The sequence below is a fragment of the Rana temporaria genome, chromosome 12 (assembly GCF_905171775.1).
Source record: "Rana temporaria chromosome 12, aRanTem1.1, whole genome shotgun sequence".
NCBI lineage: Eukaryota > Metazoa > Chordata > Amphibia > Anura > Ranidae > Rana > Rana temporaria.
Window position 1 is genome coordinate 76,624,251 of NC_053500.1, and position 26,770 is coordinate 76,651,020.

The 26,770-nt window shown below is 41.3% G+C and overlaps 1 protein-coding gene across 1 annotated transcript in view; it reads left to right on the forward strand.

The window, feature by feature from the left end:
• The window catches only part of WNK4 (WNK lysine deficient protein kinase 4), a 320,113-nt gene that overhangs the window by 259,695 nt on the left and 33,648 nt on the right, over positions 1–26,770 (forward strand). Inside the window, exons 14-15 of the mRNA XM_040331198.1 lie at positions 3,272–3,424; positions 6,615–7,525. Of these exons, the coding sequence (XP_040187132.1) occupies positions 3,272–3,424; positions 6,615–7,525 (1,064 nt within the window). The remainder of the gene's footprint in view (positions 1–3,271; positions 3,425–6,614; positions 7,526–26,770) is intronic.

Here is a 26,770-nt window from a genome sequence, read left to right on the forward strand (position 1 = left end):
TAAGTATCAATCATTGCCACCATAAGTACCCATCAGTGCCGCCTATTGGTGCCCATGAGTGCCGCCTATGAGTGCCCATCAGTGCCACATACCAGTGCCACCTATCAGTGCCCATCAGTACCGCCTTTCAGTGCCCATTAGTGCCACCTATTAGTGTCCATCATCAGTGCCCATCAGTGCCACCTCATCAGTGCCACCTCATTGGTAGGAAAATTTACTTATTTACAAAAAAAATAACAGAAACAAAGAAAACCTTTTTTTTCCCTAAATTTTCTGTCTTTTTTTTATTTTTTGCGCAAAAAATTAAAACCCCAGAGGCGATCAATTACCACCAAAAGAAAGCTCTATTTGTGGGAACAAAATGATAAAAAATTTGTTTGGGTACAGAGTAGCATGACAGCGCAATTGTCATTCAAATTGCGACAGCGCTGAAAGCTAAAAATTGGCTTGGGCAGGAAGGTGTATAAGTGCCTGGTATGGAAGTGGTTAAAGAGGGTCTTAAAAAAACACTGGGCTAGATTCACGTAGCTACCCAATCGTACGGCGGCGCAGCGTATCGTATTTACGCTGCGCCGCCGTAAGTTTGAGAGGCAAGTGCTGTATTCACAAAGCACTTGCCTCCTAACTTACGGCGGCGTAGCGTAAATGGGGCCGGCGTAATCCTGCGTACTTCAAATGTGGAAGGGGGGCGTGTTTTATGCTAATGTGTGATGACCTAACGTGATTGACGTGTTTTCCAAACGGTGCATGCGCCGTCCGTGTACATATCCCAGTGTGCATTGCTCCCAAGTACGCCGCAACGACGTATTGGTTCTGACGTGAACATAAATTACGTCCATCCCTATTCGCAAACAACTTACGCAAACGACGTAAAAAATTCAAATTTCGAATCGGGAACGACGTCCATACTTAACATGGCGTGCGCCTCATAGAAGCAGGAGCAACGTTATGCCGAAAAAGCCTTACGCAAACGACGTAAAAAAGTACCGCCGGGCGCACGTACGTTTGTGAATCGGCGTAACTAGGTAATTTGCATACTCTACGCCGAAAACAACGGAAGCGCCCCTAGCGGCCAGCGTGAGAATGCACACAATTATACGCCGCCGCATTCAAGTTACGTCGGAGGAGGAAGCCTATTTTTTGGACGTATCTGCCTTGGAGAATCGGCGTAACGATACGCCGACTTGAAATTACGGCGGCGTATATGGAGACACGCCCCCGTAAATGCTTGCTGAATCTAGCCTACTGTTCTCAAGTATGGCTTCACACTCATATTCAGCCTGATAAATAAGGCAAACTAAGGCAAGCATACCTTGCAATAATAGTGTTTGTTTTATACACAGAGTTATGTATCTTAACTGATGTCTAGTTCCTTTTTTCCACAGAAAAAATTGCATCTTGCACAATATTATTATCAACCTAGGCAGCCAAGGGGGAAAAAAGCAGCGGGCTTGGTGGTGGACATCATGAATGAAGAAAGGCAAATCTCTTACCTTGTTGCCCTATTGCCGCGTACACACGATCATTTTTCGGCATGAAAGAAAACGTTGTTTTTCAGCATGTCCAAAAAACAAAGTTTTTCCAACTTCATCATTAAAAACGACGTTGCCCACACACTATCTTTTTAAAAAAATTATGAACAAAGCACGGTGACGTACAACATGTACAACGGCACTCTAAAGGGGAAGTTCTATTTGCCTTTGGGCTGCTTTAGCTGATTCCTTGTTAGTAAAAGACGATTCGCGCTTTTTTGTCTGTTACAGCGTGATAAATGTGCTTTCTCCATTATGAACGGTAGTTTTACTAGAACGAGCGCTCCCATCTCATAACTTGCTTCTGAGCATGCGCGGGTTTAAAACGTTGTTTTAGCCCACACACGATCATTTTTTACTACCTGAAAAACAATTTTTTTTTAAATGACGTTAAAAAATGCAGTATGTTCGAAAAAAAAAATTTGTTTTTCAGAAACTGAAAAACAACGTACAGCCCACACACGATCATTTTAAATGACGTTTTTAAAAACAAAGTTTTTTTTCATGCCGAAAAATGATCATGTGTACACGGCATAAGTGATAGATCTGACCATCTATAGACACCAATGCTCCATTCATAACAAGGCGTTTTGGAATCGCGGGTGGAATCGCCGCAATTCTACCTACGATTCCAAATCACAGCAAAACGTGGAATGCGTATGTGATGCCATTACTTCTTAATGGCACCCCAATTTTGCAGTGATTGTCGCGCAACAAATCGTGGTAAAATCACGCAAACAAAATCCCAGGACATGTGTCTCGTGATTTTGTTTGCGTGATTTTGTTTGCATTTTCTATGGGATTTATCATGCGACAAACAGGGCAAAATTTCTCTGCGGTTGGGGTTGTATTAAGAAGTAATGGCATCCACAATGTCTCCTGGGAACAATGACAAAAGCTCCCAGGAGACATTGCGGCATCAAGGAAGTGACGGAATACCCGCACACTTCCCAATGAATCCATATACAGGAAGCAGCTAGTAACATAAAGGATTACTAAGGTTCACCTGCCCCTGACAGTGACTCGAGCTGGGCATTGCCGCTTAGTGAAGAATTGGCTCGGGCGGCTCGGCTGCTCTAGTTCTGCAAAGGGAACTGCGCTCCTGCTGTGAAAAAAGTGCAGGGATGCCGTTCCCACGCGTTGCCGCAGGACTTGAGCCCTGGTTGTATATATACATTTATGTTCTTACACAGCTACATTCATCAGCATTTTTTCATTGTTTTGTTTATCTCACTGGAGTTCAGCCTTAAAGCTTATATATACTGTATATGTATATATAGAATGCAAGGCAAAATCAAACCAAGCTTATCCTACTACCATCCCCATTCTAAGCCTATTATATCTACCCTGTAAAAGGAAAGATGGCTATACTTACTTACCTAATCTGAAGTTGCACCGGCCCGGTCACATGATGTAAAGGAAAGGCAGTGAAAACGGCTGCAGACATGGCTGGGCTATGACATCACGCATAGGCTTACTATGGGTCATACATTGTGGGATGTCCCTCCTCTACACTGAAGCCGGAGCTGAAAACTGGTCATGTGACTGGACCAGAGCAACTTCAGAACAGGTAAGTATGGGCATCTTTCCTTTTACAGGGTAGATAGAATAGGCTTAGGATGGAAATGGGAGTAGGATAAGCTTAGTTGCCTTCCAAGTTCGAAGTCTTCTGTTTTACTGTTTATTATTCACTGACTGTGTCCTTAAGTATTTTCTTCAGTTTATATTTCTATTTTAAGATTTGACCTCTACGAGTCCAAGCAAAGGAACTGTCTCCCCAAGCCTCTTCAATCAGGGTAGCCCCATATTGGACAATGATGTATTTGCAGCTGCACCTGTTATAAGTGTTCCAGATCTTCGACAAAAATCCATTCTGCCATCCATGACCATAGGTACACTGTATTTCATAGTATTTGCTGTAGAAAATGTGCTCTAGTGGAAATGACAAGTGTTATTAATTATTGAGGAGTAGGGTCTGCAATACCTTATCCAATCAATTTATGCTTAAAGCGCAATATGCAGTTAGGCCTCATTCACATGGATGTACTTAAAGCGGTTGTAAACCCATCGATGTAACACTTAAAAAAACTGTTAACATTCCCGGCATGCCGGGAATGCTAACTGCACATTGGTTGTGCTCTCAACCAAACTGTCAAACCATCCAATGGCTGGTGTCATAACTGATCACATGTGCAGCTTCATGGCAGTTGAAGATTGAACAAAGGCCAAGATGGCAGCTTCCTTGGCTGAAAAAGATAGGAGGGTTTACAACCGCTTTAAGCATCAGATACAGCTGTCAGATTGGGAGTAACAGCTTTTCCCGTGCAGCTTTTCCCGTGCATGCATGGGACTTCCTGCATGAGAGTGCACAGAACACCTGTGCTTCCCCATGCAGGCAAACAAAGTCCTCGCACGGGTGAAAAAGACCTGATAGGTAAAGCATTTTCATGACTCAGCTTCCAGCATGCCATAACACTCAGTGCCTTCTATGAAGGTTTTACCAACAAATGGGCCAGTCTTACTGGGGTGCCAATTATTTTTATTCAATTCCCATAACAGACTTTTTATTTGGCCTGTTAAGTGTCAAACTGCAGACATTTTAAATTAAATAAAGACAATTGAACAGATTATTTATATTTCAATTAATATATAATTAAATCTGCAGACTGCAAGATGCAGCTTTTGGCTCAAATAATCCTTTCTACTCTGTAAGAAAAAAAAACTTCCTTCTAAGGGGATTTAATAATTGATTAATAATTAACAGAGTGACTGATTCCCTAAAAGAATTTTTACTTAATAAGCTGAATGAATTTATACTGCTATTGCACAGTCATGTAAAAAAAAAAATCCTGTTTCTTAAAGGAAATTGTTTTTGGTGAGCTCTCCCTTTAGAAAATCACGGTACTTTGGGAATGCTGCATTGTTGGTACATATTATACATTAGTTTGAAATAAAATAAAACTGATTCAAAACCATTATAGTTTCCCTTTAACCTCCCTGGCGGTATGATTATTTCAGATTTTAGGTGCTGAAAGCGGTACCATTATTTTGCAAGGAAATTTGGCGTTTTACATTGTAGGCCTGCAATTCTTAGGAATAACTCACTTAAATCTGATCAAACAAGAGTCTAGTAGGCATCCCGGGTATGAAAAAGTTTGGAAAACAAAATTATAAATTATAATATAATAAATAATTATAACAAAAAATAATATAATTATAATAAAAATTATTTAATAATGTAATCAACTCAAAATCACTGAAATGTACTCAGTTGCAGAATTGTCGCTGTCATTACTTTTATTTTTTTATGACGAATTTCCCACAAATCGCAATCGCTCAATTCTGCAAGTGATTATAATTTATTATCGCTGTTTTCTAGCTGCTCAAAAAACACCTGTGACATAAAGGGACACTTTTGGTTGCTATGGACAATCTACATTTTGCAGGCAGAAAGAACAGTTTTTATTATATAAAAGTACATGTAGGGCACTGGGCAGACCACTAGGGACAAGGGGGGGTGTATTTTTTACATACAGTACTGTAATCTATAAGATTACAGTATACTGTATGTAATGTGTTTGTTTACTTTTTTGCATTTGGCGCTGTTCTCCGCCCCCGTGCGTCGTAACGTTGCAGGGAACAGAGATCGGCGGCACACAGGGACACTGTGTGAATCGAGCGAGGACCTGCTCGCTCTACACAGCGGGGAGGCATTGCAGGATCCAGGGACAAGGTAAGTAACTTTGTCTCTGGCTTCAGCGAGGCGAGCCCGAGTCTGGCTCGGGGATACCGCTCTTGGTACAAAAATCTTACCCCGAGCCAGACTCGGGAATACCGCCAGGAGGGTTAACGCCCAGGACATGCTAATTAGCTGTGTGCTATCACAGTCCAAAGCCCTGTGTTGATAAATAACACAGGGCTCTGTACGGAGGGAGCGATGCAAAGCAGTAATGAGAAACTGAGAGATCTAGTAATATAAACAGCACACTTTACACACATTACACATTGTTGGCCACACATTTAATCCCTTGATCGCCCTCCCAGGCTGTGTCCTTAGTACAGTGACAGTGTATAGTATTATCACTGATCACTGTATTATTGTTATGCCGCGTACACACGATCGTTTCGTCTGATGAAAACGGTCTGATGGACCGTTTTCATCAGAGGAACCGATCGTGTGTGGGCCCCATCAGTTTTTTTTCCCATCGGTGAAAAAACTTAGAACCTGTTTTAAAATTATCTGATGGTTAAAAAATCGATAGAAAAAAACGATCGTCTGTGGGGAAATCCATTGGTTTAAAATCAACACATGCTCAGAATCAAGTCGACGCATGCTCGGAAGCATTGAACTTAATTTTTCTCAGCACGTCGTTGTGCTTTACGTCACCGCGTTCTGACACAATAGTTTTTTTAACTGATGGTGTGTAGGCAAGACTGATGAAAGTCAGCTTCATCGGATATCTGATGAAAAAATCCATCAGACCGGTTTCATCGGATGAATCGATCGTGTGTACAGGGCATAACTGGTGAGGTCAGTGGTAGTTAGTCAGTTCCCTCCCAGCGTCAGTTAGTGTCAGATTTTCCGCCGCACTATCACAGTTCCATTATAATTAATTATAATTATATATAATTATATATTTTTTTCCAGTATATATACCATTGTTTGTAGGTGCTATAACTTTCACACAAACCAAAGACATGTAGCAGAATAGCAAAAAATGGCCTGGTTATAAAGGGGGTAAAACCTTTTGGCGCGCAAGTGGATAAAGAAATGTAATATTGACAGGTCATTTTTTACATCATTCTCTAAAGCCATAAAAATTCTTATTTTGGATAGAGTGAGAACAGGTTAGAACCCCTGTCAAGTTTTTTACTGTCTTTACTGTTTGTGTCACTGATGGGCAGATTCCTCCTCTCTATTTGTCCTAGTGATCACTTGATCTACATTTTTTAGCATTAGTATTGTAATTATTTGCTACTCTTAAAGTGATATTCCATACGTCTGAGTAATTGGTAAGTTTAATGTCACCATGTGGTTTGATATTCTTTAAATTTAACTTCTATCTCTGGTCTGTTTCTCAGGTTCTCCAGTGGCTGCAAGTAGAACTTGGCCATCTTTTGAAACTACATCTAATCCTGCTGTACCATTTTCAACAAGCTTTTCCATGCCATCTTCCCACACCTTCCCACCTGCAGCTTTCAGTTCAGCGCATAGCAGTAGCTACCTATCCTCCCTACCACAACATATGATGCCTTCGTCTTCAGTAGGACATGTGAACCCTCCAAATACATTGCTTCCCAACATGATGACTCCTCCTGTTAATCATGGGAATACCTTGCAACAAATGATGCAAAATGGAATGGTGCCACAAACTATGAATAGTGCTTTTGTTTCTAATGTCCCACCAGCTACCCAGTGGTCTCCAACCACACCCATGTTTTCTTTGGCTAATGTATTATCTTTGGCTATGAGCATGGCTCAGACTTTGTTACCAGTGGCATCAACAGCTACCACACAGCCTCAAGGAATCCCTCATGGAGGAACTATCTTTCCCCAGCAAATGTCTGGACATGCTCAGCCCCCTCTGATGTATCCAACAAGTTATTCCCAACCTCAAAGTCCAGTCAAGGACTTTCAAGGACAGTGCCCCTATGTATTTCCTGAATCCACCAATAGCAGCGGAATGTTTCTTCAAAATATGCCCGGACAACCTTTTTCTAATATGGGAGGCACTTTCTCTCAGGCCTTTGTGAACCCAGATTCAGTACCAGACAGCAGAATGTTCCTTCACCAAGTGCCACCTACCAACATACCAGGATACCCTACGAAGCTTCCCCAACAGATGGAAATTCCATCTTCTCCTGGCATTGTGGCAAACTTACCAGAACTGCAGCCAGGTATAGGAAGCTTCAGTGAGACATCTTCAGCTCCAACTGGAAATCAGAGTTTGGAAACTACTGGATGTGTGGTGGGACAGGCCATGAACCAATCTGTAAGCATAAGCTTTTAATATGTGAGGTGGTATCAGACATTATTTCTGTACCCATGTCTTGTAGTCGTGTGATAAATAGGTTCAGTTCTAGGCAGGTACTCTAATCGAATCAATCCTTAGTTTAAGATGGAGACTGCAATACAAAATAAAGTTGAACTTTTCTTAAACTTTATTTTTTACGAACCATCTTGCTTTAAGTATTTTTAACAGAAATGTTGTACAGGCATACTCACTTTTGACTTCTACACATGTACAAAGTCAAGCTAATAAAAATTAGCTGTGTGGGCTTATTTGGATAGAATTTGGATGGCTAAGGAATTCCCACCCAAAATCCAATATCAGTTCACACAGTCTGTAAATGGAATTCTTTTGACCAAAAGTATAAAAATCATTAATTAAGACAATAGTGTTTGCCTACCTTTTTTTTACTAAAACTGCTCCTGCATCTATCCCAAAATGTACACAGTAAAAAAAAGCCTTTGCAGAAAATTGCTTTTGAGAGCCCTTACCAGGCAGGTTCCTTGCATTGTTTTTACTTAAACTGCAGGAACCTTGATTATTCTACATTGTATATGGCAGGCTGTGTGTGGGAACTTGTGGAGTCGTTCAGTATGGTGGTTATACTGTACACTGACTGGACTTTAGTGGTTACAGACGGGTGTCATTTTTAAGTATCCATAAATGCATTTATCCCTTTGGGGATCTGAGAACAATATGTAGATATAACTTTTTTGGAGCTTGCCAGAACTGAACCTTTGTTTATAACAAAACTGTTTTTCTGTGTATAGTACTGCTGTGTTTGATTTCATATTCAGAGGGGTTGGTGTTATTCACTAGGTACAGACTAGAAGTAGGAATCATTGGTGTACATGGAGGCAAATACTGCTTCGCTATGGCTGTCTTTTATTGACAGTAATGTTACAATAAGAAGACAGTGGAACCATTGAGACATAGTTCAGAGTTGACTACTGCTTCCTTTCTTACGTTATGATAGACGTTTTGCTTAGACATGATGTTAAATAGCTCTGCGCATGACTGAGCCTTGCAACTAACTGACAATTCTAAAAGGGATTCTCTGCTACTTTAATCAAATGATGATATGGTACATATGATAACCATATATTATGCCAAGCCTTACTAAAATATTTACTTTAAAGTTGGCTCAGTGCAGGTTGCATGGTTTATAGCTGTATTCTTGCTTCATTAATTAAGGGCAACATTTATCAAGAGTAAGCAAATGTAGACACATCACCATGCCTAGCTTTGCCTGCATTTTCTAGCATTCACTGACCACTTGCCCTGCAGATTTATAGTATTTAGAATATGAATCTGGGCCAGTTACAGTGGCAAAGGATTGTATGGCTAAAGGTTTCATTTGTGAGCATCATGTTGAACTAATAAGTGTGGGACGTGAAGATGCAGAAGCAATTTGCCCTCCTTATGTTGAGAATATCAACAACGGGATTAGACTGTATAAATGAAATCTGGTAAATACAGCAAATGTTGCTGGGACCTAGATTTTCCCCCAAAGACAGAGAGATCCAGAGGTTTGAGGAATAGAACCTAGCCTGGTAAATCTGCTGGTAAATCAGACCCGCAAATGCACTTTATTATTTACATCTTTGCATGACCTGATGGGTCATGCTCTTGATAAATACGCTGCTTTGGGAGTCAGGGATGCGTTGCAGTATTTTTAAAATATGTGTATTTTATTTTAGTAAAATGTATTTAAATATATATAGTTGTAAGTGTGTGGAAGTAAACAAATGCTATTAAATGAAAGCATTGTTCTACTGGTTTAAGTGAATTGATAATATAGCATATAAATTAAGATAAGGGGCCCTGTGCCAGGGGTTCATGTACAGCATTTATACACAGTACAGTATGAATTATATTTATGCTAAACCAACCAAGGTAAGATTTGGAGTATACCTGAGCAATGGGACGCCTTCAGTCCTTTGTGACAGATGCAGTCAAGTACATTCCATAGATAGTTTGCTTCTTAACTTTAAAGTGTGAAACCAAAAGATAGGGCTAAGCTCTGTAAAATAAATATAGTAGAAATTAGGCCTGTAGGCAGGACCCCAAGCTACTCCATGTGGATGTGCCCAAAAGCTTTGGCCCTACCAATAAACAGGGCTATCAAGGTCATCCTCTGTACTCTGTATCTGCCAAGTCCATTGTAGTTCTGACTGGCTGCCAAATCTGTGCATGGATGGCGGATTGAGACATTTACACTTCACTCTCCTGATCTACAAGTCCACAACAACCCCCAAACAACTTGAGCACATGTCACACAGAGTCCTGCAATACAATTGTGGTTCAGAGAAGCATAGCCAAACACCAGGGGCCCAAGAGACATGGGGGTCTGGGTCATCTGACACATGTCTCATGATTGGGGTGGTCCTCTCTCATCGCCAAGAAGGTGTTTTTTTCCCTAACCACCACCAGCTCATAGGTATATCATGCTTTCACTAGTTACTCATAAATGCTCCATCCCCTAGATATTGGCTGTGCATTCTGATTCACAGTTTTAGCCTCTTTCATCACACCACATGGAGGCTGCTTGTTGCACCTAATCTCTTTATTTTAAGTAAGTAAAAACAGTCCACAACAGTGGCATCAATGCAAATTCATATGTTTCATAAGCAGTATCATAAAGATGTTAACAGTCCCCTATTAGGGTTGCTCTTCAATACATTCCAGCAAGGTGATATTGTGTCTTCTGCTCAATTCCTATGCAAGGGTCACAGCTCTCAGTTCCTGGCTATGCATCTATCCAAAGGGGAAAGCCCACAACAGCTCTCCTGCTACATTCTGAATCATTTTCAGAGGCACCACTACACTGTAGCTAAACCCTCCCATTCCTAACTATGGAGAATACCTCACTCTCCACCTAAACAGCAGGTTGTACAACAGTTAAAGGAGAAGGGACTTCCTACAATGCCTACAGAGAATATAAAGCACAGTATATGGTTATAGTGTCACAGGTACAGTCATGGGCAAAAATATTGGCACCCCTGCATTTCTGTCAGATAATGCACCACTTCGCCCAGAAAATTTTTGAAATTACAAATGTTTAGGTATTCTCATGTTTATTTCCTTTGTTTGTATTGGTATGACACGAAAAAGTGAAGAAACAAACAGCTAAATCTGACACATTCCACACAAAACTCCAAAAATTGACTGGATACAATTTTTACCACATTCTTAAAATTTTAAGAAATAATTGCATTCCAAGTTTTTCATGTTCTTGTAATTAAAGTCATCCATAACAATTAACAGGTGCTGATAATATAGAAATCACACCGGCAACCAGTTTAAATGGTGAAAATTTGACTCAACCTTTCTGTTATGTGTCTCTGTGTGCCACAAGGAGCATGGGGAAGAGACAGAGCCGAATATAATTGAGGATTTTAGAACAAAAATTGTGGAAAAGTATGGACAATCTCAAAGTTTCAAGTCCATCTCGAGAGATCTTGACCACTTGACCTCCGTAAGATTTACCCCCCCCCCCCCATCATGACCAGGCCACATTTTTTGCGTAGTTGTACCACACTGTACCCAAGTAAAATGTATGTAATTTTTCCCCCACAAATAGCTTTTGGTGGTGTTTGAGCACAACTGCATTTTTCTTCTTTTTTTTTTTACGCTATAAACAAAAAGATACTGACAATTTTATAAAACATATTCCAAAAAATATATATATCACATTTCTTTATAAATGTTGGCTAATATGTAATCTGCTACATGTTTTGGTAAAAAAATCCCAATAAGCATATATTGATTGGTTTTCGTGAACATTATAGCGTCTACAAACAATGCGATATATTTGTGGAATTTGTATTTATTTCTTTTTTTATACTAGTAATGGTGGCGATAAGTGACTAATTGATACTTTTGACAATGAAAATGAAAGGGTTAAACATCTAGGGCAATCAAAGGGTTAACTGTTCCTCGGCAGTGTTTTTGTGTTTGCTGTGTGCTGCTTTAACTAGGGAAAAAGAGCAATCATTATCATTATTAATCATGGTCATGTTTCACTAATGATCGATACGAGCTGGAGGACATTGAGTCCTCGAGACTTGCAGATTAGCTTTCTGCTGTAAATTATCATAGCATAAGCGGCCCGCTGGTGGCCCCCTGCAAGTGAAAATACAGAATCACGTATATATACGTGACTCTGCCCACAGCTGCCGCCCTGTAGTAGTAAAAGTACTATAAGATGATCAGCAAGTGGTCAATGTTTCTGTGTCCACTGTGTGCAACATTGTAAAGAAGTTTACAGCCCATGGCACTGTAGCTAATCTCCCTGGATGTGGGTGAAAGAGAAGAGAGTTTGCCAAATCTAACTTAGCCACTTCCATACTGGGCCTATTCTGCCACTCCTCTCCTACATGTAACAATCATATTTTCTTTGCTAGAAAATTACTTATAAACCCCAAACATTGTATATGTTTTTTAGTAGACACCTTAGGGAATAAAGTGACAGTAGTTGCAACTTTTTATGTCACACGTAATTTTTCAAACGTGTTTTTTTTGGATGAATTAAAAAATAACAAAACAGTAAAGTTAGCCCAATTTTTTGGTATAATATGAAAGATTATGTTACGCCGAGTAAATAGATACCCAAACTTTCACGCTTTAAAACTACTCGTGGAATGGCGCCAAACTTTGGTACTTAAAAAATGTATTTATTTTTTCAGGTTATATGTTTTGAGTAACAGAAAAGGTCTAGTGCTAGAATTGTTGTTCTCGCTCTAACGCACGTGGCGATACCTCACATGTGTGGTTTGAACGGCATTTACATATGTGGACGGGACTTATGTGTTACATTTTATTCATTTTTTTATTGGTTATTTTACTTTAATTTTGTTATTTTTACACTTTCTCTTTAAAAAAAAAAATGTTGATCATTTTTATTCCTATTACAAAGAATGTAAACATCCCTTGTAAACTTGTAAATGGCCGTGATCGGTCCTCTTTCTGGAGAATTGTGGGGCCTATAAGACCCCACATCTCTCCTCCAGGGTGGAAAGCATCAGATCCAAAAAGAAATGACAGATCTGATGCTTTCCTGCAGAGCAAGCCTCTTTGTTGACATCCGCGGCCTGGACGTGACATCATAATGTCGCGCGTGGGTCTCCGACGGTCATAGAGATGACTGGTGACCATCCGATCACTGGAAATCTCTATGCTCTTCATCTGGCTGCAGCAGATTGTTTCTCTGGATCCCCAATGGCACGGGAGAGCCTGGAGAAGCACCGGAGGGTGGCGGGGGGATGTCGCCTGTAAGAACGATCAAGTGGTTAAACATTCTTAAGGTGCACAGAATCGCCAGCTGAAAAAGAAGATATCTGCAGCTGCAGGCATCATTTAGATATAACCACTGAAATTCAAAGACGTCATATGATGTCCTTGGGCTGGAAGTGGTTAAGGAAGCCAAAATCATTTTGGGAGAATGTGCTGTGGACAGACAAAACAAAACTTTTTTCAGAAAAAGAAATGAGGCTTTGAAAGAAAAAGAAAACAGTCCCTACAGTCAAACATGGTGAAGGTTCACTGAAATTTTTCAGTTGCTTTGCTGCTTCAGGCACTGGATGTCTTGACAGTGTGCATGACATTATGAAATCTGAAGACTACCAAAGAATTGGGGTGCAATGTAGGGCCCAGTGTCAGAAAGTTGGGTCTCCTTAACCTTCCTGGCGGTAATCCCGAGTCTGGCTCAGGATTGCATTGCAGTATCCAGGCGGAGTTTACTTACCTTGTCCCCTGGATCCTGCGATATCTTCCCGATGTGTGATCGAGCTGTCTCCTCGCTCGATTCACACAGTGCCCATGTGTCGCCGAGCTCTGTTCCCTGCAACGTTACGAGGCATGGGGGCGGAGATCGGCGCCAAATTCAAGAAAATAAACAACACAGTACACATACAGTATACTGTAATCTTACAGATTACAGTACTGTATAAAATAAATACACACCCCCTTTGTCCCTAGTGGTCTGCCCAGTGTCCTGCATGCACTTTTATATTATAAATACTCTTCTTTCTGCCTGGAAACTGGAGATTGTCCATAGCAACCAAAAAGTGTCCCTTTATGGGAAACAGCGATAATTAATTAGAATCACTTGCAGAATTGGGCAATAGTGATTTGTGGGAAAATTCGTCATCAAACACTGAAAGTAATCATTTTTATTATTATTAAATTATTATTTGTTATAATTATTTATAGTTATTTATTATATTATAATTTATGATTTCATTTTTCAAACTTTATCATACCCGGGATGTCTACTAGACTCTTGTTTGGACAGATTTAAGTGAGTTATTCCTAAGAATTGCAGGCCTACAATATAAAACGCCAAATTTCCATGCAAAATAATGGTACGGCTTTCAGCATCAAAAATCTGACATAACCATACCGCCAGGGAGGTTAAAAAAACATCTGCAACAGTTTAAGTTCTGACAGAAACTCCTGTGCCAAATTGTACCGCTTTCAGAACCAAAAATCTGAAAGAATCATACCGCCAGGGAGGTTAAGAGGTCATTGGTCTTACAGCAGGCAATGACCCAAAGTACACATCAAAAAGCACCCAGAAATGGTAATACAAAGCATGGAGAGTACTGAACTGGTCAGCAATGAGTCCAGATCTAAATCCCATAGAGCACCTGTGGAGAGATCTTAAACAGCAGTTGGGAAAATAAACTATTCCAATCTGAGTGACCTGAAGCAGTTGGCGAAAGAAGAGTGGTCCAAGATTTCAATAAAGAGGTGTAATAATTTTTTACAGTCCATTTTTGGAGTTTTGTTTGATATGTGTCAGATTTGACTTTTTGTTTCTCCACTTGTTTGTGTCATACCAATACAAACAAAAGAAATAAACATGTGAATGCCTAAACATTTGTAATTGCAACAATTTTCTGGGCTAAGTGGTGCATTATCTGACAGAAATGCAGCAATGACAATATTTTTGTCCATGACTGTGAGCCTCTAGTTCAGGGGTCTCCAAACTGTGGCCCACGGGCCGAATGCAGCCCTTTACTTGTCTTTATCTGGCCCTCAGAGCACCATTCCTTCCACTGATACCAGCAATGGGGAACTATCCCCCCACCACTGATACCAGCAATGTGGCACTATCACTCCCACTGATACCAGCAATGGGGCACCATCCCCCCACTGATACCAGCAATGGGATACCATCCCCCCATTGATAACAGCAATAGAGCACCATTCCTCCCACTGATACCAGAATTGGGGAAATATCCCTTCCACTGATACCAGCTTTGGGGAACTATCCCTCGCACTGATACCAGCAATAGGGCACCACTATGCCTCCAATACAGGTGACAGGGCACTATTCCCACTCCTAATGACCAGAAGTGCAATGTCTTTTTTCTTTTTTAATCCCAATGGGTACAAAGTCAGAAGCATTGTTTACTCCCACAGACTCTCAGCATTTTCTACCATTGGGGGACCACAGTCCGGCCCCCCTAATGTCTGAAGGACAATAATCTGGCCCTTTGTTTAGAAAGTTTGGAGACCCCTGCTCTAGTTTCCTGAGCAACATTATTAAAACATTTTGTTTTGTTTTTTAACTGAAAGGCATAGGTTAGAGAAGTAATGTGTGTATGTTCTTTTGTGTTTTGTATTGTTTTTTTCATTTTTTTTTATTTGGGCACATAAAAATGTAATCAAGCACACATGTATGTAATGTGTGCTCTTAGTTTTATAAAGCTTTTTGTTTTCATTTAAATATATATGTGTTTGAAAAATGTAATTAAAAATTAAATAAGAATTTATTAAAGAGGATCAGAACTCTGGAAGCTATGGCAGGCAGGCAGAGGACAAAGAACTAGTTGCCAATAACGCCTATAGGTTCCCTCCAGCTTATTTTTTTCCCCATTACTGATTTACCATGTCTTGGTAAGGACAATACACATACTATCTCAGCTCAGAAGCTACAGTTTACAGTCTTTTTGAACGTGCTGCCTCATCCAAGGCAGGTGAGCGTCAGGGTTTACCTATCTAAAACCTTTCAACACCTCCTTTCAAGCTCAGAAGATGAAAGGCTAAAAATAACATCCAATCCAGAGACATGAAAGACCTTATAGTCAGCATCATCCTGCAGAAACAACACCAAAACTGCCAGAGGGAAAACATTCCAGTTATACTGATAGGGCACTATAACTTCTTCCAGATGCATGACTATCATGATTATAATTATTTTACTAGAAACCAGTGGGGCAGCCCATCCATAAGGGGCTCAGGGGCGCGGCCCCCCTAATCCATTCGCCCAGCCGCTAATCTACATGCAGGGCACCAGACGCATGGATTTCAATGTTTTTTTTTTTTTTTTTTGGAAGCACGATTAGAGCCTGAGGCTCTAATTGATTTAAAAAAAGGGTGGGCTCAAGGCGCAGAGCACTGTGCCCTGAGCCCACCCAATTGTGTGACAATAGCAAATTAATATTTGCTATTGTCTTCTTGATTCTCCTCCCGGCCATTCAGGAAGCGCGTTTTCAAGACCCGATTGGCCGAGAGGAGAAGCGATCGTATTGACCCCTGTAGAGATAGCCGTCGAGAAGGAGGAGACTCAGGATGAAGCCGCAGAGGAGGAAGTGCTGTCCACGACCTAGATGTGGTAAGTGTGGGTCTGGTGGGCTGACGAGCGACCGACGGGGGGTTGTTCTTTGACTGATCGACCGAGCGAACGGGGGTGGCCGACAGTTTGTTTGCAGCAAAAAACACAATAGTTTTTTGGCCCCTCCCCCCTCAAAACATGGAGCACCAGCCGCCACTGCTGGAAACTCTGTACTCACTCTTCACAGGTTACTCCACATAAGTGTACTCAAACCAGGATGTTTCTTCATTTTCCATGGGGGGCCCACAACTATATGTGGATTTATTACTAAGTCTTTCAAGCTCCTTCTCCTATTCAGGTGTTACTAAACCCACAAAAGTAAAATCAGTGTGTATATGCAGTAAAGCATGCTTGTTATACTCACTGTGGAACCTAAGGCATTTATCCTCTGCATTGTGTAAAAAGGCTGTTTGATCCTGTCTTCTATGTTCCTCCCCTGCTAGAGAGTTTTTTTTTCTTGGGAGGTAGCATGAAGGGAGGTGATCAGAACAGGGCCAATCAGCACTGTCCAGACAGAGGGTCATGGGTCCTGCATCCTCATAGGACAATCATGGGAGAATGAAAACTCCTTCTACAGACTTTAACCAGACACTGATAGAAGTCACACGACTGCTGATGAGAAAATGTATTTAGCAGTTTATATTCCCATGTTCTGTGTACTGTGGGAGACCGGATATAATGAACGCAGGGTCCTGGGTTTAGTAACATTTTAAGTATCTGCAGTATGTCAGAAAATAGTCTGACATTGCTCCTCTGCCACTCAAGTGTCTCTTCACAGGAGTCAGGCACCACCACTGCTCCATTCTCACTTTCATTAAACAGTTGTAAGGCACCAGTATACACCAGTAGAGCCTTGTTCAAAAATTTAAATTTTTAATTTTATCGTCTACATAATAGATAATGGGGTCAAACTAACGATTGTTTTTGATCGCAGTGAAGAAAAAAAACTGATGGAGCAGGTTAAAAAAAAAATCAAATGAATGAAATTCTAACAGTAAATGTGGTTTTCATTCAGGAAATTCCATTGATTCGAAAACAACGTTAAAAGCAAATGACATTTTTAAGTACTTTCAAACGATATTTGGCAAATCTCTGATGGCATTATCAAATGTACTGTTGGGATTTTACCAGTAGTCTACAAGTGTTTGGCCAGCTTTATACTGCTCAATCCACTTCACGCTCTGTGCAATAATGTGTCATTCCCCTCCACTATGGTACACTTACAAGAACTTTTTTGGTGCTATTTAAAATGTGATCTCCAAATGATTTGATTATGCAAAATAACTGTACTTATAAGAACCATTTATATTTACAAAGAGAGAATTAAATAGATTTCTTCTTTAAAAATGACACATCAGTTCTTCCCAGCCAGGGTCTTAAGTGCACTCTCTTCATCTATTATATGGAGTATTAATCATGGCACCATAAATGTGCCCAATATCACGGCCCAGGATGTGCCAACAAAACCCCCAGGAGGACGTCCAAAGGCAACGTGCTCCTCCATTGAGAGTTAAATCTTCAATGGTCTACCATTTATTCCGTTCAGGTATAGAGATGCTTTCACCAGAGTCTGTGAGATGTATACTGTATAAGACGCCAATGGATGACTAACATACCTGCCATCTATCTTGAACTTAAACCTGTAGAATCCAATAGGTGTTTTTAGTTCCACCAAGCTAAACTTCTGTAAGCTGGTCTTGGTTAGTTGCAATGGGTTATGGTGTGCCATTGTAATTAAAGTAGCCCTAAAATAAAAATTTTAAACATGTTTTCCTGCAGCATTTCTTTACCGTAATTTTTTTTGTCATTCACTTGCAATGTCCCGCTGAACTTTCTAGGAAATTTGGCTACTCCAGAAGTGTCAATTCCCCAGCACAACCCCTCTTTGCTTGCATATCATAGCCCTCTCCTCTTCTGGTAGTACGGAATTACTGCCTTACTGGCCAAGGTCCCCCATCACCCCCATTCCAAACAAGGGGGATTGGTTTGCTATATACCAGCACAAACCAGATGATCTCATCGATACCAATCTGCCCCTGTGTTCACACTTTCTTGAGCAGGTCTCTCTCTGATCAACTATCCCTGCAATTAGGGATTGGTATTGCTCAATTGAGCAAATCTTTGATTTTGCACACACATCCTAGACAGGGGATATGTTCACCCGCTTCCCTGAATTTAGGCCCATGGGCTTTGTATGTGCTACATTTTAAATGATTTAATAGCAGTTTTTATTGCGGTGTCGGATGAAGGTTTATTTTTTTTAATTTTTTTTTTCTGTTGTAAATAAGTCCAATAAACATAGGGCTAGATTTAGCAAGAATTTAAGCCGACGTATCTATAGATACGCCGTGTAAATTCAATGCTGCGCCGGCGTATCTTCTTCAGAAAGCAAGATACGCCGAAATTAGGCTAAGATTCGACTGGCGTAAGTCTCTTACGCCGTCGTATCTTAGGGTGCATATTTACGCTGGCCGCTAGGTGGCGCTTCCGTCGTTTTCGGCGTAGAATATGCAAATGACCTAGATACGCCGATTCACAAACGTACGTGCGCCCGGCGGAATTTTTTACGTCGTTTGCGTAAGGCTTTTTCCGGGGTAACGTTGCTCCTGCTTCTATGAGGCGTACGCAATGTTAAGTATGGACGTCGTTCCCGCGTCGAATTTTTAATTTTTTATGTCGTTTGCGTAAGTCGTTCGCGAATAGGGCTGGACGTAATTTACGTTCACGTCGAAAGCAAGGACAATTTGCGGCGGAATTTCGAGCATGCGCACTGGGATTCTTTCACGAACGGCGCATGCAACGGGGTCAACAATAATTTAAATAAAACACGCCCACATCATCTCCATTTAAATTAGGCTTGCTTACGCCGGCCCACATACGTTACGCCGCCGTAACTTAGGGCGCAAGTTCTTTATGAATACGGAACTTGCGCCCTAATTTACGGCGGCGTAACGTATCGGAGATACGTTACGCCCGCACTAAATTACGCAGGGCTATCTGAATCTAGCCCATAATCTTTTCTGATAGCATACTGCCTGGAGTCACTATATACCGACCATCTGGGAACTCTTCTCAATTTTCTTTGCATATTTTGGTTCTTCGGTATGGTGATCCACACTTATATTTGTGGAATAACAGATGCAATATGAGTCCTCTGGGGAGTCCCCTAAAACAACTCCTCCTTCAGCCTCCATCACCCCTCCCTTCACCTTGCTACATAACTATTTATATAGATGCCAGGACAGGAGTGGAGGGGAATACATTTGAGTGTTACTTGAGTGACAGCCAGTGGCGGGTGGTGTAATTTTTTTTGGGGGGGGGCAAACAATATGCCAACCCCTCCAAAGCCCACCAACCCCAAACCCACCCACCCGTAGGTCAGTCAGTTGGTCAGCAGGCAGGGAGCACTTACCCCACCACTGGCGGCTTTCCCTCCTCGGCAGCGGACTACCGTTCTCCTGTTCAGCACGGCGGTGGCTTTTGTTTCCTCCCTCCTCCTCGGCGGCCAATCGAGAGTCTCTCCCTACCGGTTCTTCTGATTTCCACATCAGTGAATCCATCTGGTCTTACTCTCCCCAATTGCTTGCTTTACAGTTAAAGTGTCTGTCAATCAACTGATGGCAAAATCTGGTGGTCCAGTGAATATTGTACTTTGGGGATATGCCCTGAAGTCATTTCATTGTTAGTGCAATTTTATATATTTTTTAAAGGATTTAATCTGCATTATATAGGCATTTCCATATGTACATAGCTTGCAATGATACTCAGAGCAGCTTTTGCTTCAGTGAAGCGCAATACTTTTGAAGATTTGATAAACAACAAAGCGCTTAATGCATTCCATTTTTGTTACAATAGCATTTTCAGAGCTAGTATCGCCATATTATTATTTATTGCTGTGACAGTATAAACTTTACTTGAGTTTTAAGTTTATTTAGGGGTTAGGCTAAGGTTAACAGGTAAGTTTAGGGATATTCAGGTTAACAATCAAATTTATGTTTATGGTATTATGTTAATTGTAGCTGAACGTCAAGCAAAAAACAGTACAATATAATGCAGCTGTGTGTTTATGAGTATAAGTTCCAGCATTTGTCCTGGTATCGGTTCCTTGTAGTCCTCTGTAAGCCTAGGTTTACACTATTGCATGAGAGAGAACTTATTACACACGCTTCCTGCTACTCTGCTGGCTAAATCTCGATCTACCCGTCAGGCGCCAGCTGTCGGTGATTGACGGGTGCCCACCGGGAATCTCCCGGTAGTCCCGATGGCCAGTCCATCCCTGACTAAGGTCCAGTCATGGGTGTTGTTTATGCTTATGTGCTATCAATATGCTCTCAGAAGGAAAAAGTAAAGTGAGCAGAAGGACAGGTTTATCTGTCTGCTGCTGCTCCTTTACTTTCCAGTTACAGGGATGGTGGTGACCAAGTTATTTTGCTTAAAGTAGAACTATAGGCAAAACTTTTTTTTTTCATTTTTGGACAAGCAGGGAGTGGGTTGTAACCCCTGTTATATATAATTTTTTTCGCCATCTGTGTTCCATTGTGGAGATTTCCCTTCACTTCCTGTCCCCAAACAGGAAGTGAAAGGAAATCCCTGAAAATTAAGGGAATTCCTTGGGGACCCCTAGATCACCAGAACTAGTGTCTCCATTGGAAGATTTTCTCCCTATTACATTTCTGGGGACAACCCAAAATTTGGGATTTTCTTTTACTTTCACTTTCAATGATAATGGTAAACAGGACAAAAAAAAAGGGTGAATCTCCCTAATGGAGGCACAGACAGCAATAAAAACTGACAGGTGTTCTAATCCCTGTCCATTCCCTCCAAAACTTTAAAAATAGTTTTACCTTTAGTTATACTTTAACTGCAAAAAGTCAAGGTCTTGCTATGCTTTCTGGCAAGGATGTGGATGAATCAAAATGAAATCATTTTGCAGGAAAAAAGCTCCCTTATCCTGTATATATTCCACCTTTATATTAAGCTGCTTGCCTGGAGTCCAGCTTCAAGAGTTTGTATGTGCCTTTTACTTTACTCAGTATATTACATACTAGAGCTGTGATTTATTCGCTTTTATTGCATGTTTTAAACAGCTAACATTTTGGGATAAGTGCTGCTAATACGTTTGGTATGTGCCAATAAATAATGCTATATAAATTCCCCTCAAAATAAATATTGTTCTTTCCACTGGTGTCTCATGCATACATGGTGGAACAGGCTGTAGACTTAAAGTTCAACATTTTGGTATATTCCTTAGGTCTCAAATGTGTAAGTTCATTTTTTCACAAAGAATGAAAAGGTGATCCAACAACCTAGAACCTCCTCAATCTCCATGGGTGATTAAATGTGTAGCAGTCCAGGGATTTGAAATCCCCTCTCTTCTTCTACTGTTTTTTCTATGGCTTCCGTGGCAAATCAGAATGACTCCAATTGTTCAGCACCGCCACGTGACCATTTTGTCCAATTGGAATCACTCTGATCCGTCCCAAAAGCCCTAAAGAAAGAAGGGGAGTAGAAGTGGGGATTTCAAATCCCTGGACTGTTATACCAGCTGTGTAGGAAAAGATAACTAATCAGTACAGCAGGGACCAGAGAGTGGTAAGTGTGTAGGGTGTTTGTACTGTAAACTTACACTTTAAGGCTGTATCAGTTGCAGTTATCCTCCCTCTTGCATAAGAAAAAGGCCATGACATATACCTGACATTGATCTGAACCATTCTGAATCAGTCAGAAGTCTGCTCTGCTAATCCCAGTAAATACCGATATTTTCGAAGCAAAGCGACCATGTTTTTTTCCCAGTATACTATTGCCATGACTGCAGTACTTATATCTGTTATTTCATATATTCATACAGACATGTATGATGCAGAACATTGCTGTAATGGACCATGCAGCAGATAACTTCTGTGTTCTGTGCCTTTTCAGGCACAAGCTATGCTATGATCTGTAGCATAGGAAACCCACCTTCTTAAATCCAAGGTGTTATAGCTTTATACTATTAGACTACTGGATTTTGCCAGTTGCCTGGCTGCTATTAATAGTAGTACACCCTAATTTTTTGCATCATTAAAGCTAAACTCCAGGCAGATGTTAAATACACAAATAAATGCAGCTCTGTAATCATTATTACATCCTTAAATGTATTCTTTAAATGTAAGCAGTGTACCTTAATTTGAAGTGTATCAACCTCTTGCAGTCCCTGTACTACAGAGCTCGGAGATGAGGAGGGAAAATCAACACAATAGTCCAATCAGGTGTGTTGCAGTAAAAGCAGCATGCTTATCGGAGAAAGCAGAGTGACAGAGGCAAGCTTATTAGTGTGCTGCTTTCCTTTTCATTTTCCATTCACACGGTTTGGCAGGGGATTGCACTTGTAAGTCCTAACCGTCTTAATTAAATGCAGGAGAGGAAGATCATGTCCTCTTCCCTGCCAGAGAGCAATGTGCTGTGTGGCATAGCTGTGTAAATGTCAGGACTGAATATTTAGAAGTTTGCCTGGATTTTACCTTTAAAGCAGAAGTAAACCTATCCATAAAACAGTTTAATTTCCGGAACGTGCATCCAATGGCTGGTGTCATAACTGATCACATGAGCATCATGGCAGTTGTAGATTAAACAGAGGCAAAGATGGCAGCTTCCTTGGCTGAAAACAATAGGGAGGTTGACTTAAACTTTAAGTATAACTTAAAAGTGGTGATGCACATAATGCCATTAATTACATTAATAGTTGCTTCCCTTGTGTCTGTTGTTTGTGTGGATTGTTCAGTCTATTTCTTTAAAATTACTGGCAAGTATAGGTAAATACATATAATGAAGACAATTCAATATTTAATTTTGTATGGGGACCATATGATGTGGGAATTGGTCCCATTTTAGAGTTATAGATTGTAAGCTCTTAAACAGACCCTGTCACTAGACCGTTTATTTCAACAAAAATCTTCACATAGGATTAACTATTTTGTGCAAGGTATTTACCTTTAAAAGCCTCCCTTATGTAGACATTCAAAGGCCCTGAGACTGCTGCTGGGGATTCAGATCTTAGATGTGGTGTCAGCTGACTCACTCCATAGTATTCTCCTATGCCTCACCCCTGGCAGCTATATTAAAGTTTAAGTAGGGACGTGATGGGAGGGGCAAAGATGCTGAGTCAGCACAGACACTAATTAGACTGTCCCAGAAGGGGAGAAGGCTATGACTTACAAACAGGAAGGAGACTGTTTTAGGGAATTGACTTTGCAAGTTTGAAAACAGTTTGCAAGTGAATAAAAAAAATGATTTATGAATAGGGAAAACACTGCATCTAAGCATGTAAAATACTTGATCTTTTTGTGCTCATACTTAAAATGTTTTACCTTTTGATGACAGGGTCTGTTTAAGGGCAGGGAATCTTTATGGAGGTATTGTCTGTGTCCTGTTGTGGCCAGTTATGGCACATCCTTGGGCACTATGATAAGTGGCAACATCTGTAGTTAAGAACAATTTAATTCAAGTAAACTGAGACAATTTGTAATATACACATTATAAACAGCTTCCTGTTTATTTTATAAAACAACAAACATGGTGAAAGGTGATCAAATGAGATCATGTTTTAATGGTTTCATATACATTATTTTAACCACTCTTTCAAGAACCTTATTGATTTTGTTATTATATAAAGCCCACTTATCATATGTAGAGACAAGGAAGTTGCCAATTTGCTAGAGGCCATTCTGAAAGTGTTGTCGATGGACAGTCTTGTAACAAACTTGTAAACAAACTAAACTGAGACACATTTAACAATATCATGAATAAAATGTAAAAATACATTGTTTTGGCCTACGTTTTGTAATGCATTATTTATAGTAGCCTTGTGGCTAGTTTTCCAGGGAAATCTACCACTATTGGTGCATCACTCTTTATTCAAGTCTTGCAATTGATTTTTTTCCCTCTGAATCCTGAATCCTGATTCCATGTTCCAGGTTAATGTTGCTATCTTTTGCTGCTATCCTATGCAAAAGCCTATATCTCCATGGAGCCCCCCCGCTGTGCCATTCTCCCTCTCATTCCCAATGCTGTTGTCATCTCCAGCAGTGACTCCTACCAACAGTTGAGCCATGATGTTTCAGCTTTCTCCCTAGCCATGCACTTCTCCCAAACTCTTTGTGATCCACCCCAGGTACAGACTGCATTCATTATAATCAGCTTTATGGATCTGTTGGGGACTTAAACCAGACCGCTGGATCGCTTCCACCAGGATCCCGGGAGACACAAAAAGATGAGATCAAAAACATGCTCAGTTTAATATGGGCTATTGTCCTTTGTTTTATACAATATAAACGTAGGATGGGTTACAATACATTTTAGGGTTTGATTACAGAGAAATAAAATAACAATTCTAGAAAAGATGTTTACTCCATATGACGTCAGCATATCGCATGCGCACATTGTAGGAGGGTTTTTTGACGGATGATACCATTTCACGGGTACAAATGGAAGCTATCCAAAGAGCGGAGGGACACCGTACATGTCAGATTGTGCCTCACTGTAAACCTGTGGCGCAACAGTGAGGCACAAAATGATAAATACAGTGTCCCTCCGCTGTTTGCATAGCATTAAATTGTGGCTGAGAAATTGTATCTCCCATCGATAAAAGACTCCTACGATGTGTGTATGCACTAAGGGACATCACTCCAGTTGATTGGCAACTCAGCTGGAGTGTCCTTCTGTTCTGCGCACGCGTGGGCACTTTTTGACGGGGGGAACATATTGGTAGAACATCACCATTCCAGTAAATATGTAGTTTTGGAATAGAGCTATATTGGTATATAGTTACATGCCTATTGAGAGCTTAACAATTACTGTTTTACAAAGTCAAATCTGTTTTTATTTGCTCTTAACAATATGTAAAACAGATAATATCACCCATCTACTGATCCTGTTGGTTGGTCTCTAGCATCACCCTTAGCAGCAGTAATCAAGGTTACTCTGCCAGACAGTATTCTATCAGTGCCAGGTCTTGATCACTGGCTAAATATTCCTGCCTTGTCCTGTTCCTATCAGTTATTTTTCTTGTCTCAGAAAGTAGAGGTGAATTTCCCCAGTCATAAACACCTAAAAAGGAATATAAATTTAAAAAGAATACAATGCAGGTTGATGACAATTCTGACTTTTAGTCAGGGCCGGATTCCAGACAAGGTCACAGAGGCCAGGCCCAAGGGCGGCAGGGGTGCAGGGGCGGTGCCACGGCACAGGGAACGCCGCATTTACTATTACTACTGATTCCACCCACACTCATTAGGAGCCACCCCCAGGCCAAGCCGCCCGCCTACTTACACACTCTCTGTAACACATAACCGCCCACCCAATCACCGCCCAGTCTGCACCTGTGTCAATACAGCGCATCCTTGCCCCGCCCCCTGTGTCCTCGGCCACCGGATGCTGCATTCTCCAATTGGGGGATTTGAACCTCCTAAAGGTCTCCACGACAACGCACCACGCTCTCCCCTCTCACTGGCCGGCAGGGGGGACCAATAGGAGTGACCAGGGTCGCGGGTTTCAGAGACAGGAGAGAGCCGGACCCGACCATCCGATCCATTAAGAGGGGAGAGCCCGAGATCCGGACCGGACCATCCGATCCATAGAGAGGGGAGAGCTGGGACCCGACCTACCGGTCCGATCCATACAGAGGACTGAGCCCGAGATCCTGACCGGACCATCCGACCAAATTGGAAGGGAGAGCCTGACATCCGGGACCCCACCCTTGGCTCGTAGGTGGGTGCTAAGTACCGGAAAATCTGACCCTCCTCCATTCACCATACACTATGAATATCGTGTAAGGAGTGAATGGCTACAGAAGAGGGCACATTTTAAATTGATGGGCAGAGGCATCCCCTGTAGCCATTTTATAAGCATAATAACAATATACTGTGACAAGTATTAAAAACGCCCATCAACATTTTTATCATCTCTTTTTTACCATCATTTTAAAATTTGCCCTCTTCTGTAGCCATCCACCCTTTGCATGATATAACAGTAATAAACCAGCCCCTTGCACGAGATAATATTAATACACCCGCCCCTTGCTCTGCATGAGCATCGGGAGCGTGCCGCTGCATCGTGGTCATTGCGCAGGCGCCCTGTAACAGCGGACTCAGCTATTCATCTTTGGCTATTTTCGGAGGCTCTGTTGTGGTTCGTACTGCGCAAGCGCTGTGCCTGCGCAGTACAGGGAGATCAAAATCTGCCGGGGATCTTTTTTTGGCAGAACACCGGCCGGTTTCTCCCCCTGTACTGCGCAGGTGCAGCACGAACCACAACGGGGCCGACAAAAATAGCTCAGAGTCAGCTGAACACGGCGCTTGCACAATGACATCTTGTGACAGACGCTGCGGCACGCTCCCGATGCACGTTCTACTCTGCAAGGGGACGGGTGCATTACTGTTATATCGTCTAAGGAGCGGATAGCTACTGAAGAGGCCGAGTTTTCAATTGATGGGCAGAGCTGATAACTTGGGGGTGGTATTAGCAATATACTCGTGCAAAGCCGCCCAACAACATTGCAAAAGCCGCCTTTCATTTGTTTAAACACGCCCCACTAAAACATATAGTATATTGCTAATACCACCCGTCAT